Source organism: Salvelinus alpinus, chromosome 30 (genome assembly GCF_045679555.1).
Source record: "Salvelinus alpinus chromosome 30, SLU_Salpinus.1, whole genome shotgun sequence".
NCBI classification, from domain to species: domain Eukaryota; kingdom Metazoa; phylum Chordata; class Actinopteri; order Salmoniformes; family Salmonidae; genus Salvelinus; species Salvelinus alpinus.
This window is the reverse complement of record NC_092115.1, coordinates 15,449,257-15,461,408: the sequence shown is the minus strand read 5'-3', so window position 1 is coordinate 15,461,408 and position 12,152 is coordinate 15,449,257. Positions and strand designations below refer to the sequence as shown.

Genomic DNA, 12,152 nt, shown 5'->3' with positions numbered 1-12,152 from the left:
GTGAGTAATTGAAGCTGACGGAAGTAAGCCACTGGACCTAGCTCGCTGTAAGATGACTTAACTTCTAATTTTGGGGAATATGAGAGGTCCATGTGCATGGTGCCTCCAAGAAACTGCTGCTATACTTTTGAAACTTGGCTCAGTCTCAACCCTGGCCTGCCTAGGGAGAGTTTGCATCCCTCAGGTATTCCTGTAAAGTAAATTGGTGAAATATTGTTTCCTCGCTGTGGTGGAAAAATGGGGAATGCAAAACAAGAGCCAGGGCGTGTCACTACTTTTCACGATGATGGATTGGCTGCAGTACTGAAGGCTTGATAACATGAACAATTATATAACTTGGTAATATGCAAATAATTGAAAGGGACAAATAGCACACATTGATTTGATAATCATGTTCGAACTCAGTTGTATCAGCAAATTTTCGGTCAATACAATTAAATGGAAGAACCTTTACTCAGCCTTACTATGCAACATCAAACAGAAACAGTGGCTTCAGAAAGTATTCATACCCCTTGACTTATATCAACAAAATTATGTTACAGCCTGAATTCAAACTTGATTAAAAAATGTATATAATTCTCACACATCTACACATTAAAAATATGTTCTGTGTTCTAGAAAGACCTAGCAAAGCTGCAGCTGGTTCAAAACAAAGCAGAAGGCCTTGCCCTGAACTGCACACACAGAACTAACATCAACAACATGAATGATAGTCTTTCATCAAATCAAATTGTATTGGTCGCATACACGTATTTAGTAGATGTTATTGTGGGTGTAGCGAAATGCTTGTGTTCCTAGCTCCAACAGTGCAGTAATATCTAACAATACACAACAATACACACAAATCTAAAAAGTAAAAGAAGGGAATTAAGAAATATAGAAATATTAGGACGAGCAATGTCGTAGTCCGGAGTGTCAAATCAAATTGTATTTGTTACATGCGCCGAATACAACAGGTGTAGACCTTACAATGAAATGTTTACTTACAAGCCCTTAACCAACAATGCAGTTCAAGAAATAGATTTAAGAAAATATTTTCTAAATAAAATAAAAAATAACACAATAAAATTACATAACAATAACGAGGCTATATACAGGGGGTACCGATACAGAGTCAATGTTAGTCGAGGTAAGGTTAATCGAGGTAATTTATACATGAAGGTAGAGGTAAAGGGACTATACAGAGATAATAAACAGAGAGTAGTAGCAGCAGTGTAAATACAAAGGGCGCGGAGGGGGGGGGGTCAATGCAAATAGTCTGGGTGGCCATTTGATTAATTGTTCAGCAGTCTTATGGCTTGAGGGTAGAAGCTGTTAAGGAGCCTTTCGGACCTAGACTTGGTGCTCCGGTACCGCTTGCCATGTGGTAGCAGAGGGAACATTCCATGACTTGGGTGACTGGAGTCTTTGACAATTTTTTGGGCCTTCCTCTGACACCGCCTAGTATATAGGTCCTGGATGGCAGGAAGCTTGTCCCCAGTGTGTGTATATATGTGTGTGAGTGATGGGATGTATAGACAACATGGACAGTATATGAATAGAATATGTAGTATATATGAAGAATAGTATATGTACAGCAATAGTTAAATTGGATAGGCCTTGACTAATACAGTATATACATATGAAGTGGGTAAAACAGTATGTAAACGGTATTTAAAGTGACCAGTGTTCCATGACTACGTACATAGGGCAGCAGCCACTAAGGTTCATGGAAGAGTACACGGGTGGTAACCGTCTAGTGACAGTGACTAAAGTAGTGGGTGGAGGCCTGCTAGTGGTGACTATTTAACTGTCTGTTGGCCTTGAGATAGAAACTGTTTTTCAGTCTCTCGGTCCCAGCTTTGATGCACCTGCACTGACCTCGCCTTCTGCATGGTAGCAGGGTGAATAGGCCGTGGCTCAGGTAGCTGAGGTCCTTGATGATCTTCTTGGACTTCCTGTGACACCAGGTGCTGTAGATGTTCCGGATGGCAGGCAGTGTGCTCTGACTACTTCTCTTCTAGTCTTTTTATTAAACATTTGTGTGTTGAAAAGGCCTAACCACTTGTATAATCTATTTGCATACACTTCAAACAGGCACACAGTGCATTTGGAAAGTATTCAGACCCCTTGACTTTTTCTACATTTTGTTACATTACAGCCTTATTCTAAAAATGATTAAATTACATTTTTTCCTCATCAATCTACACACAATATCCCATAATGACAAAGTGAAAATAGTTTTTTTCCCAAAAAATCTATCAATCAAATTAATAATTGATATGTGGGATTCACGTCTCTATCTCAACCAAAAATCTAAGTAAAAAAGTAGGACTAAATCAAATCAAACTTTAAATGCACTTTAAATAAAGTTTGATTTGATTTAGTCATATTCTTTAACTTAGATCTTTGGTTGAGATGGAGATGTGAATCCAACATATCAATTATTAATTTATAGACGAACTGGAATTAAAGCCAGACTTAGTCAGTGGTAAAAATGGAACTATCCAAGCAGAAGATACATCTACTTCAAATGTTGATATTTGGTTGCGTTGACAACCAAACTCAACTCAACATTGATGAATTTGCAAATCCTAAATATATATGAGTGATAAAGTATAGTCACATTTCATTTACTCGGTTAAACCTACCCTTTGGAATGACTTCGATAGCAACAGTGAATCTATTTCATTTTTAAGTGGAGATTTTAACAGTCATTCTCACAATAGCACATTGGTAATAGTCAGTGACAAATATCATAGCTAGGCAGGCCTTGGTTAAAACCTTGGATGGGAGACCAAAGGGTAGCTGTAGATCAATCACCCAGTAGAAGGTGCTGCCCAGCCTATAGTTTTACTTTTTGATTAGTGGAGATATAACATTAAAGTTCTGAGGATCTGTTTTAAAGGTACAAATTCAACATATTTTATACAAGGTTCGGCTTGGTTTAAATTTGGTTACCGTGAAGAGATAATACTGTCGTTGAAATTTCACCCTCAAAACAACAGTTGATGACTTTTTCAAATCCAATGTATTTTCCACGTAGATTCCATGTCACAATACGTTGAGAATTAAGTTGAAACAACGTTGATTCAACCAGTTTGTGTCCACTGGGAAGTTAATTTGACTGTTTTTGAGTTGAGTACTATGTTCATTTTACAGGTTTTTTTTCTTCGAGTTGGCAGCTATGTTCATTTTACAGGTTTTTGTTCTTTGAGTTGGCTGCTATGTTCATTTGAATGTTACTCCATTTTGGCCTTTGGCTGACTTATGAATTGTTTCTCTCGCTGCATCAGTGTGTTTAATCAGAGATCAGACAGCGAAAGGATTTTTCTTTAAATCATTTTTATTGGCTGGTTCAAGCCAAAGAGGACAGTATTCAACCTCTGGGAAAACTCTTACCATTCAGAAACCTCCGTCAGATGGGTCTTAGCATGTGGAAAATGCTTGGTTTCTTGCGACACAAAACATGTTGGAACTCACCTCATTCTGTTCCATTCATTAGTCCCAAGGCTGAGCGTTGCTTTAAACAGTGATTAAGAGTGAGCTCATACCACAGCTTTGGTGAAACACTCTTGCTAACTTTCCACTGCTAGATTCACATGTACATTTTACTTCTTAACTTTTTAAACATTGTTCTCTCTAGCTGAGAGACTTGAAGACTTTTGAAAAGTATGAGTTATTTTGACTTTTATAATGGCCTTGGCTCTGTTGGAAGTCTCACTGGGTGAAGCCAGGACTGACTGGGTAGCTTACCCAAGTCATTGACCAACCGCCTCTAACAGTGTTTCAGTTCAAGAGGAGAAAATTTGTCAGAATGCTGAGCGTCTCTCCTCAGGGGGCGATCATCATGACGATCATCATGACGGTGGTCTTCAGGGGATAGTATCGGCCACGCCAGGTCTTCCAGAAGACCCCCTGCTTCCTCTGATGCCTCTGCTTGGGAGGAGGGCTCATGAAGTAGCGGCCGTTCAGGTTGGAGCGTCCACAGTTGCTGAACCACCAGCCACCTGGAGAAAGAGAGCAAACATCTGGTTAGATTAGCATTGGTGCTACATTCCCAATTTGAGTCATAGAGAGATAAACCTTACACTAAATAAATCTTAAATCTTAGATAAAATTCAGCCAAATAGTAACTTTGAACTTTGAAAAAGAGGAGACGTACCAGAGAGGTGTTTGGCGGAGTTGGTGTCGCTCTTCTGGTCATTGTCTTGGTCGCGGGTGGAGAAGGGCAGGCCGGAGGCCTCGGTAGTCAGGGCGCTCTCCAGGTTGCCGTTGGAGGTCTCTTGGATGTGGAGGGCGTAGTGGCTCTCCTCCCCGCCCAGACGGATGGGGTACTGGATGGTCTCAGAATCACCCCTCCAGTCTGAGAACTTAACCTTGAGGATGTAGTCTGTGTCTTTGGCCACAGCGTGTATCTTCTCAAGACCAAGCCAGAACTCACCTAGAGAGAGAGAGTGCTCAAAACAAAGAGAAAAACACAACACGGTTCACAAACTCTTTTGTCCAGACTTCGTACCTCAGATAGTCAGTATCAGTACACGTCATCAAGGTCTGTGTTCTAACAGTGCTTTGGCCTTTCCCCTTCGCTGGCACAAATATCCTATTTATAAATGACTCATTCAACTAGAATAAGAGCCTCTAGTTTCATATCTCCAAAGCCTTGAACTTCAAACTGTTATGTCGGCCAGCAGACAACATGGAGCTTGTTTGTGAGCTATGGGGCAAAAGTCCACCCTGCCTCTGACAACTCCACTTGTTTTCTACTGAGGGAATTCACACTTGTGACTATTTGTATAATATTATTCTGTAGGGACATAATTGCATAACATGTTTACCTTTTACTTAATAACTAGGTCAGGAATCAGGATACATCTAGTTTCCCTATCTGGGTTCCCTATCATTGGCTTCTTCATTGTAGCTGGTTAATTCTGCAACTACGGGAACTTCGATGTCCTCAGGGTCAATTTTGGGGATTATTTTTTTTTTTTAAAGGTTTTATTTTTTATATGTTAAGTTCACACTACATTCACCCCATATTTTTTTCAACACCTCTCTATCAAGTATTTTAGATACCTTTCAGATTCATTTTATACCTCAATTTCACTGTTTTGCTCTTGTCCCTGACTCACACTTATGAGCTTCTACTATGTTTTTCTATGAGAAAACATGAATAATTACACATTATGTAATGTTATCTCCTAGAGAAAGAGTCAATTAAATACAATCTGTATCAATATTTATTGTGAGTATGCCCTTTATATTGCTATTTCCACAAAATATATCTGTCCTTTGGTAGTGGTGTCATTTCCACCACTGAGGGCAATTTTTATTGTTAGTCATTTCCAAACAGGCTACAATTTCTTTAATTTGTGGTAGAATTTAGATTTTTTAAATATATTTGATGTATTTAGTGTAAACCATATGCTAGCTGTAATACTGGCCAAAGCATTCTAAGCAGTCTGTCATTTTTCTCCAAAAACAGCAGAAGCGTCATTTCCACCAGTCATTTCCATCACAAACTTAACTGTGATGGAAATGACAGAACGTGGTGGAAATGACAAAAATCCATTATGTTATTACTTTTTACTTTGTTTTTTAAATTTAGGCTTATTTAATCATGTAAATTACTTGAATCTAGAAAATGCTCCAAGGTGTGCACAATTGGAAAACATAAGTAGTATTTTTCTTTGTTTTTAGAAGATGCCACATAAAACAGCACAGAGGTCACAGACATAGAAACAAAATAAAAAATGATCCTATACGATACCAGGAACATCTGCAAAAAGACAGGGAGAGATACTGGAAGGAGATACAAAGAAGCAAGAGATGGCAATGGAAATGCAACCAATGGAATAGAAGACAGACTTTAAAGAGAACAGTTGCAATGGAGACCTACCTATCAGGCAACACAACACCTTAGTCACCAGATGACTTGCAGCCAGAACATGAGGCCATCATACCTGCCCCTAGCTTACCTGCCCCTGATGCACGCCCCGATACCCCTTCCTCATCATCTGCAACAGGAATGAGAAGTCTAATACTTGCTGGAAGGAAAAAGGTTGGAAGAGGTCGCTCAAAAACATAGAGATCTTTGCAAATGTCAAACTTGATAAAGCTTAACGGAAAACTGAGAAATACAAAAAAAGATATGATCAACTGATGAAGAAAATGAAAAGACAAGATTTACCAAAGACAAAGACAAAACAGTAAATGAAGGGAACTCCGAAGAACTTGAGAAGGATTTGTTGTTTCAAAATGCAATCATTGCAGAGTAAAAGCAAAAGTATAAAAAAATGCGCAGAGCCAAGGACAAACAAGTGGCAACATCTTGAGAAAGTATGGCCTGGTCAAAGCTGCAAACAGAGAATTTGGATTTTCAGCAAAAGCATTGAGGGAAAATGAAAACAGGCCAACAAGTCTTCAATACTCCAGGAAAAAAGCAGTGTAACATAATTAGCACAGCCACAGAAGAGAAAATCACTAGATTCTATGAACGTGATGTCAACAGTAGAGCAACAACAGGGAAAAAGGACACACTAACGAGGAACAAGAGAAAAAAAGCAGAAGTGCTTCTTGAATGGCACAATTCAGAACCTTTATCAGGATTTTAAGAGGGATTAAAATGTCTTACTATGAATTCTTTAAAATATGTATTTTTGGGTTGTCAAGCCAACAGTCCAGGATAGGGACACGTCTCTGCAAAACCCACGGCAACCTCCAGTTCATGGCGGACAAACTACAGCATCACAAAGTGATCAGCTGCAGCAACAATGACAACCTAATCGAGTCTTTGTGCTGTGAGAACCTGAAGAAAGAGTGCATGTACACAGAGTGCTCCCTTTGCCAAGCCAAAGAGCTTAAACAGCTGACTTTGATGCTGGTGAGCAGACATTGTGGTTTGAGTGGAAAAACTAAGCTGAAGAGAGAGAGAAGACAAACAAAGAGGGAAACATGGAGAAGTTCCCTTTACATTTGACAGTATACGAAAAGGTGTGTGGCACACTACAGATTCTACTGGAGGACTTCTCCAAAGGATTGAAAGAGAAGTTGGGGAAACACATGTACAACATTCGACACCAATACTCCAAACTGAGAGAATTAAAAGAGAATCTGCGGAAAGAGGAGATCATCGTGCATATTGACTTTGCAGAGATCTCAGTGGCGCAACTTTCACTGGGGACGGGGGGGACATGTCCCCCTCACATTCTGAAATTGCATTTTAGTCCCCTCCAGTTTTATAATTTGAATGTGTTACAAAATGAGGCAACGGTTGTTTAGAGTGTTTATCCGACTGGATAAAACAAATTATAATATGTATTTCCCCCCACTTCTAAAACCAAAGTTGTGCCACTGAGAAAACTACCTGTGTAAATACACCAGTGAAATCCAGGCAGTTCACTTTGGTGATTCTCACAAGCAGGTGACCCTCCACACCTGTGTTGGATATACCACAAATGATACCGTTTCACTTTGCTCACTGAGCTCTTCTATGCGGATGACCCCTCTGCAATCTGGGCTCATCTCTCAAAAACACTGGCCTACTTCCTTGAGCTCTGCCCACTTTTGGAATTTTACTTTTTCTTAAATTAATTAAATGTTCTACAATGGTTGTTGTTCAAAATGTTTGCAATAAAATATTGTTTTCATAAATTTTTTTTTACATAGATGTCATTTCCACCACACTTTGTCATTTCCACCACACCCATATTTTTAAGTAAATTAGTATATTATGTAAATTTACATTGATTGATTTGTTTTAGACAGGGAAATCATATGGTTGTTATCATAATCTCACAAAAAGGTTGGGTGGAAATATCTTATTTTTTTATGATAAATACATTGTTTCAGCTGTCACAAAAGCAACTTTATACATTCAGGCGTTGTGTTGAATTATTAATTTTAGGAAAATCTTAAAAAGCACTTAAAATAATATTCAATACAAGTTCATGTACAAATGTATAAGAAATGTGTTATAAAATAATTGTGTGATCATTTCATTTTCAACAAAAATTGATGTTCAATGATGTGATGGAAATTACATTTGTCTATGGCTGTCTGAGAAAAATGACGAAAATATATAAATTCCTGAATAGTACGATCGCAGCCATTATCAGATATTATTTCTAGACAAATCAAAGACGATTATAATACTGGTAAAATGGTGTTTCAATACATTTTAATTTCTGAAAGCTTGCCTTGCCAAAGTGCTTGAAGTTGCAGAATCACCCAGCTCTCCAGGTCTGTGAATGCTGAATGTTTGCAAATAAAGGGGCCTTATTGTGAAATGGGTTTATCAGTAGTTATAAACCTAAGAAAGATAAAGAGTTAATGTTGTGCCCTAGTCTGACCTGCCCGAACAAAAGAGAGCTCCTTGCTTAGTAGTAAACATGACCTTTCTCCCAGTTCCCAAGCAGACTTCCCCCTCAGCTGCCTGGTCTACTGATTACATGTGCCTCTCCTCAAATTCCACTACCTCCTCAAATTCCACTACCCCCTCCACTCCTGCCTTCGAGTTTTCTCTCTCCTCCTCCTCCCCTCCTGTTTGACATACCTCCCACACATGCAAAGCAGCCAGTCAGTGACGTAGGAATGCATGGCCACTGCATGCACAGGGAATGCTCAGAGAGTACTATAGGGACAGCAGGCTCATTAAAAAAACACATGTAAAATAGCTGTTTACACATGTGAGGCTTCAATTTCACACATTAAACCATATTTTCACATGTATTAAAGAATAATACGTTTTCACCTCACGTGAATTGCAGTTTCACATGTAACATTTGAGGTTTCACATGTTAAAAATGTTCACATGTGAACATCGGATATTCAATTCCCCATGTGAAAGTGAGATTTTCACATGTGAAACTGCAAATTAGATGTTTTTACATATTTTTTTTTTCACGTGAACTTGTAATTCCACATGTGAAAATCTAATTAGCAATTTCCCATATAACAAAACTCCACGTGTGAAAATCTCAGTTTCACATGTAGAATTGCAGATTAACATGTGGGGTTGAAATAATGTTATTCTCCTCACGTAATTTTTTTTTAACATGTTGCAGTAGAAAAGTTTCCAAATGTGGAATTAGGGTGACCACAACACTTGAGTGTGCTGTTTCTGACCAGCTCTCTCGCTATGATCTTCTTGACCCTAACCAGACAGACTTCAAGACATCCCAACCCGAGCCCTCCGTTCCACTACCTCTGGTCTCTTGGCCCTCCCAACCCTGCGGGAGGGCAGCTCCCGCTCAGCCCAGTCAAAGCTCTTCTCTGTCCTTGCACCTAAATGGTGGAACAAATTTCCCCCAGCCTCTTTGAAGAGTACACTGCATGGTATGTACACTATGTACAGTATGTGGACACCCCTTCAAATTAGTGGATTTGGCTATTTCTGCCACACCCGTTACTGACAGGTGTATAAAATCAAGCACACAGCCATGCAATCTCAATAGACAAACATTGGCAGCAGAATGGCCCGAACTGAAGAGCTCAGTGACTTTCAATGTGGCAACATCATAGGATCCCACCTTTTCAATAAGCCAGTTCATCAAATTTCTGCCTTGCTAGAGCTGCCCCGGTCAACTATAAGTGCTGTTGTGAAGTGGAAATGTCTAGGAGCAGCAACGGCTTAGCCGCAAAGTGGTAGGCCACACAAGCTCACGGAATGGGACCGCTGATTGCTGAAGCGCGAAGCGCATACAAATTCTGTCCGTCCTCGGTTGCAACACTCACTACCGAATTCCAAACTGCCTCTGGAAGCAACATCAGCACAAGAAGTGTTCGCTGTGAGCTTCATGAAATGGGTTTCAATGGCCGAGCAGCCGCAACCAAGCGTAAGATCAACATGCGCAATGCCAAGCTTTGGCTGTAGCGGTGTAAAGCTCGCCACCATTGTACTTTGGAGAAGTGGAAACGAGTTCTCTGGTGTGATGAGTCACACTTCATCATCTGGCAGTCCGACGGATTAATCTGGGTTTGGCAGAGGCCAGGATAACGCTACCTGCCCGAATGCATAGTGCCAACTGTAAAGTTTGGTGGAGGAGGAATAATGGTCTGTGGCTGTTTTTCATGGTTCGGGCTAGGCCCCTTAGTTCCAGTAAAGGGAAATCTTAACACTACAGCATACAATTACATTCTAGATGATTCTGTGCTTCCAACTTTGTGGCAACAGTTTGGGGAAGGCCCTTACATGTTTCAGCATGACAATGCCCCCGTGCACAAAGCGCGAACTTGACTGGCCTGCACAGAGCCCTGACCTCAACCCATCGAACACCTTTGGGATGAGTTGGAACGCCGACTGTGAGCCAAGCCTAATCGCCCAACATCAGTGCCTGACCTCATTAGTGCTCTTGTGGCTGAATAGAAGTAAGTCCCTGCAGCAATGTTCCAACATCTAGTGGAAAGCCTTCCCAGAAGAGTGGAGGCTGTTATAGCAGCACAGGGAGGACCAACTACATATTAATGCCCATGATTTTGGAATGAGATGTTTGACTTTTGGCCATGTAGTGTATCTTAAATAACTCTCATCCTTCTCTGCACCCTCTCAGGGGCTGGGTGTCTCAGGCTCTGCACACTCTTGGATTGGATCCTGCCTGGCAGACCGCTCCTACCAGGTGACGAGGAGAGGATCTGTGTCTGCACCACGTGCTCTACCTACTTGTGTCCCCTAGGGCTCGGTTCTAGGCCCTCTCCTCTTCTCTCTATACACGAAGTCACTCGGCGTTGTCATATCCTCACTGCTACCATGCAGTGTCTCTCCTATCACTGCTATACGGATGACACTCAGCTCCTTTCTCCTTCCTCCCTTCTGACACCCAGTTGGTGACACACATCTCTGCGTGCCTGGCAAATATCTCAGCTTGGATGTCGGCCCATCACCTCAAGCTCAACCTCGTCAAGACGGAGCTGCTCTTCCTCCCACTCCAAGACCTCTCCGTCACGGTTGACAACTCCACAGTGTCCCCCTCCCAGAGTGAAAATAACCTTGGCGTGACCCTGGACAACACCCTTCCCTGCAAACGTTCTCTGCAAACATCAAAGCAGTGACTTTCTCCTGCAGGGTCATCCTCTACAACATCCATCCAGTGCGACCCTACCTCACACAGGAAGCGGAGCAGGTCCTAATCCAGGCACTTGTCATCTCCCGTCTGGACATGGCTGGCTCCCTACTTGTGCCGTCAAACCCCTGCAACTTATCCAGAACGCCGCAGCCTGCCTGGTGTTCAACTTTCCGAAGTTTCTCATATCACCCCGCTCCGCTGCACACTCCACTGGCTTCCAGTTGAAGCTCGCATCCACTACAACACCATGGTACTTGCCTATGGATCAGCAAGAAGAACTGCCCCTCCCTACCTTCAGGCTATGCTCAAACCCTACACCCCAAACCGAGCTCCAGCTCTGCCCAGTCAAATCTCTTCTCTGTCCTGACACCCCAATGGAAAATTCCCCCCACTTTCAAAATACAGAAATATGTTTCTGTTTTTTGAAAGTTATATATCTTGAAACTTGATTGCTGACATGCAAAACATTTTGGGACTATATCAACAATGGACTAATGAAGCAAATACCAAAATATAGTTTTAGGGTGGAGTTTTTCTTTAAATGATCTCACATATGTGTGTTGAATATGTGTAAAAAAATTACTACTGTCTTTTTGACTGTCTTTTTTTCCCATTTATGAAAGTGTTATTCAATGCGTTTCTCTAGGCTTTAGTAGTAAAGGCCAAATTCAATATCTATCAAATCATTTTTTTAAATCATTTTTTTTTACCTAAAGGGGTCCTAAAATTTAAAATCAGATAGCTAAATGATCTGAAGTATGACAGGGGATAAGGAGGCAATCTTTAGTTGCTACATCCATTTTTGGACTTTTGGACTTATAAATGAATGATATGTACCCATTAATTCTTGAAGAATAGAACGTATAAATGCCTCATGTGCTTAGTTCAACTGTCGTATTCCATCAGAAGCCAAAATATAAGCTTGTTTTACTCCAATGTTTGTAAACAAAGTACAGGGGAAAACACTACATGTGAATCTTCACACATAAAAAAAATATGTATTTATATATTTCACGTGTTCGACAACCACGTGATTTCTTCATGTGGCCTTTTTGTAAGGGATTTGATACTCAATTCTGGTCATTGGCTCACTTCTGTATTGTATTTCCA

At 40.7% G+C, this 12,152-nt stretch overlaps 1 protein-coding gene across 1 annotated transcript; it reads right to left on the bottom strand.

The window, feature by feature from the left end:
- Positions 1-3,307: 3,307 nt before the first annotated feature.
- On the bottom strand, positions 3,308-4,469 carry LOC139560551 (angiopoietin-related protein 4-like; the record flags this gene model as incomplete). Its single annotated transcript, XM_071377419.1, has 2 exons — positions 3,308-3,989; positions 4,145-4,469. Coding segments are annotated over 2 exons (501 nt in total), but the record flags the coding sequence as incomplete, so codon positions are not given.
- Between the last annotated feature and the right edge of the window lie 7,683 nt (positions 4,470-12,152).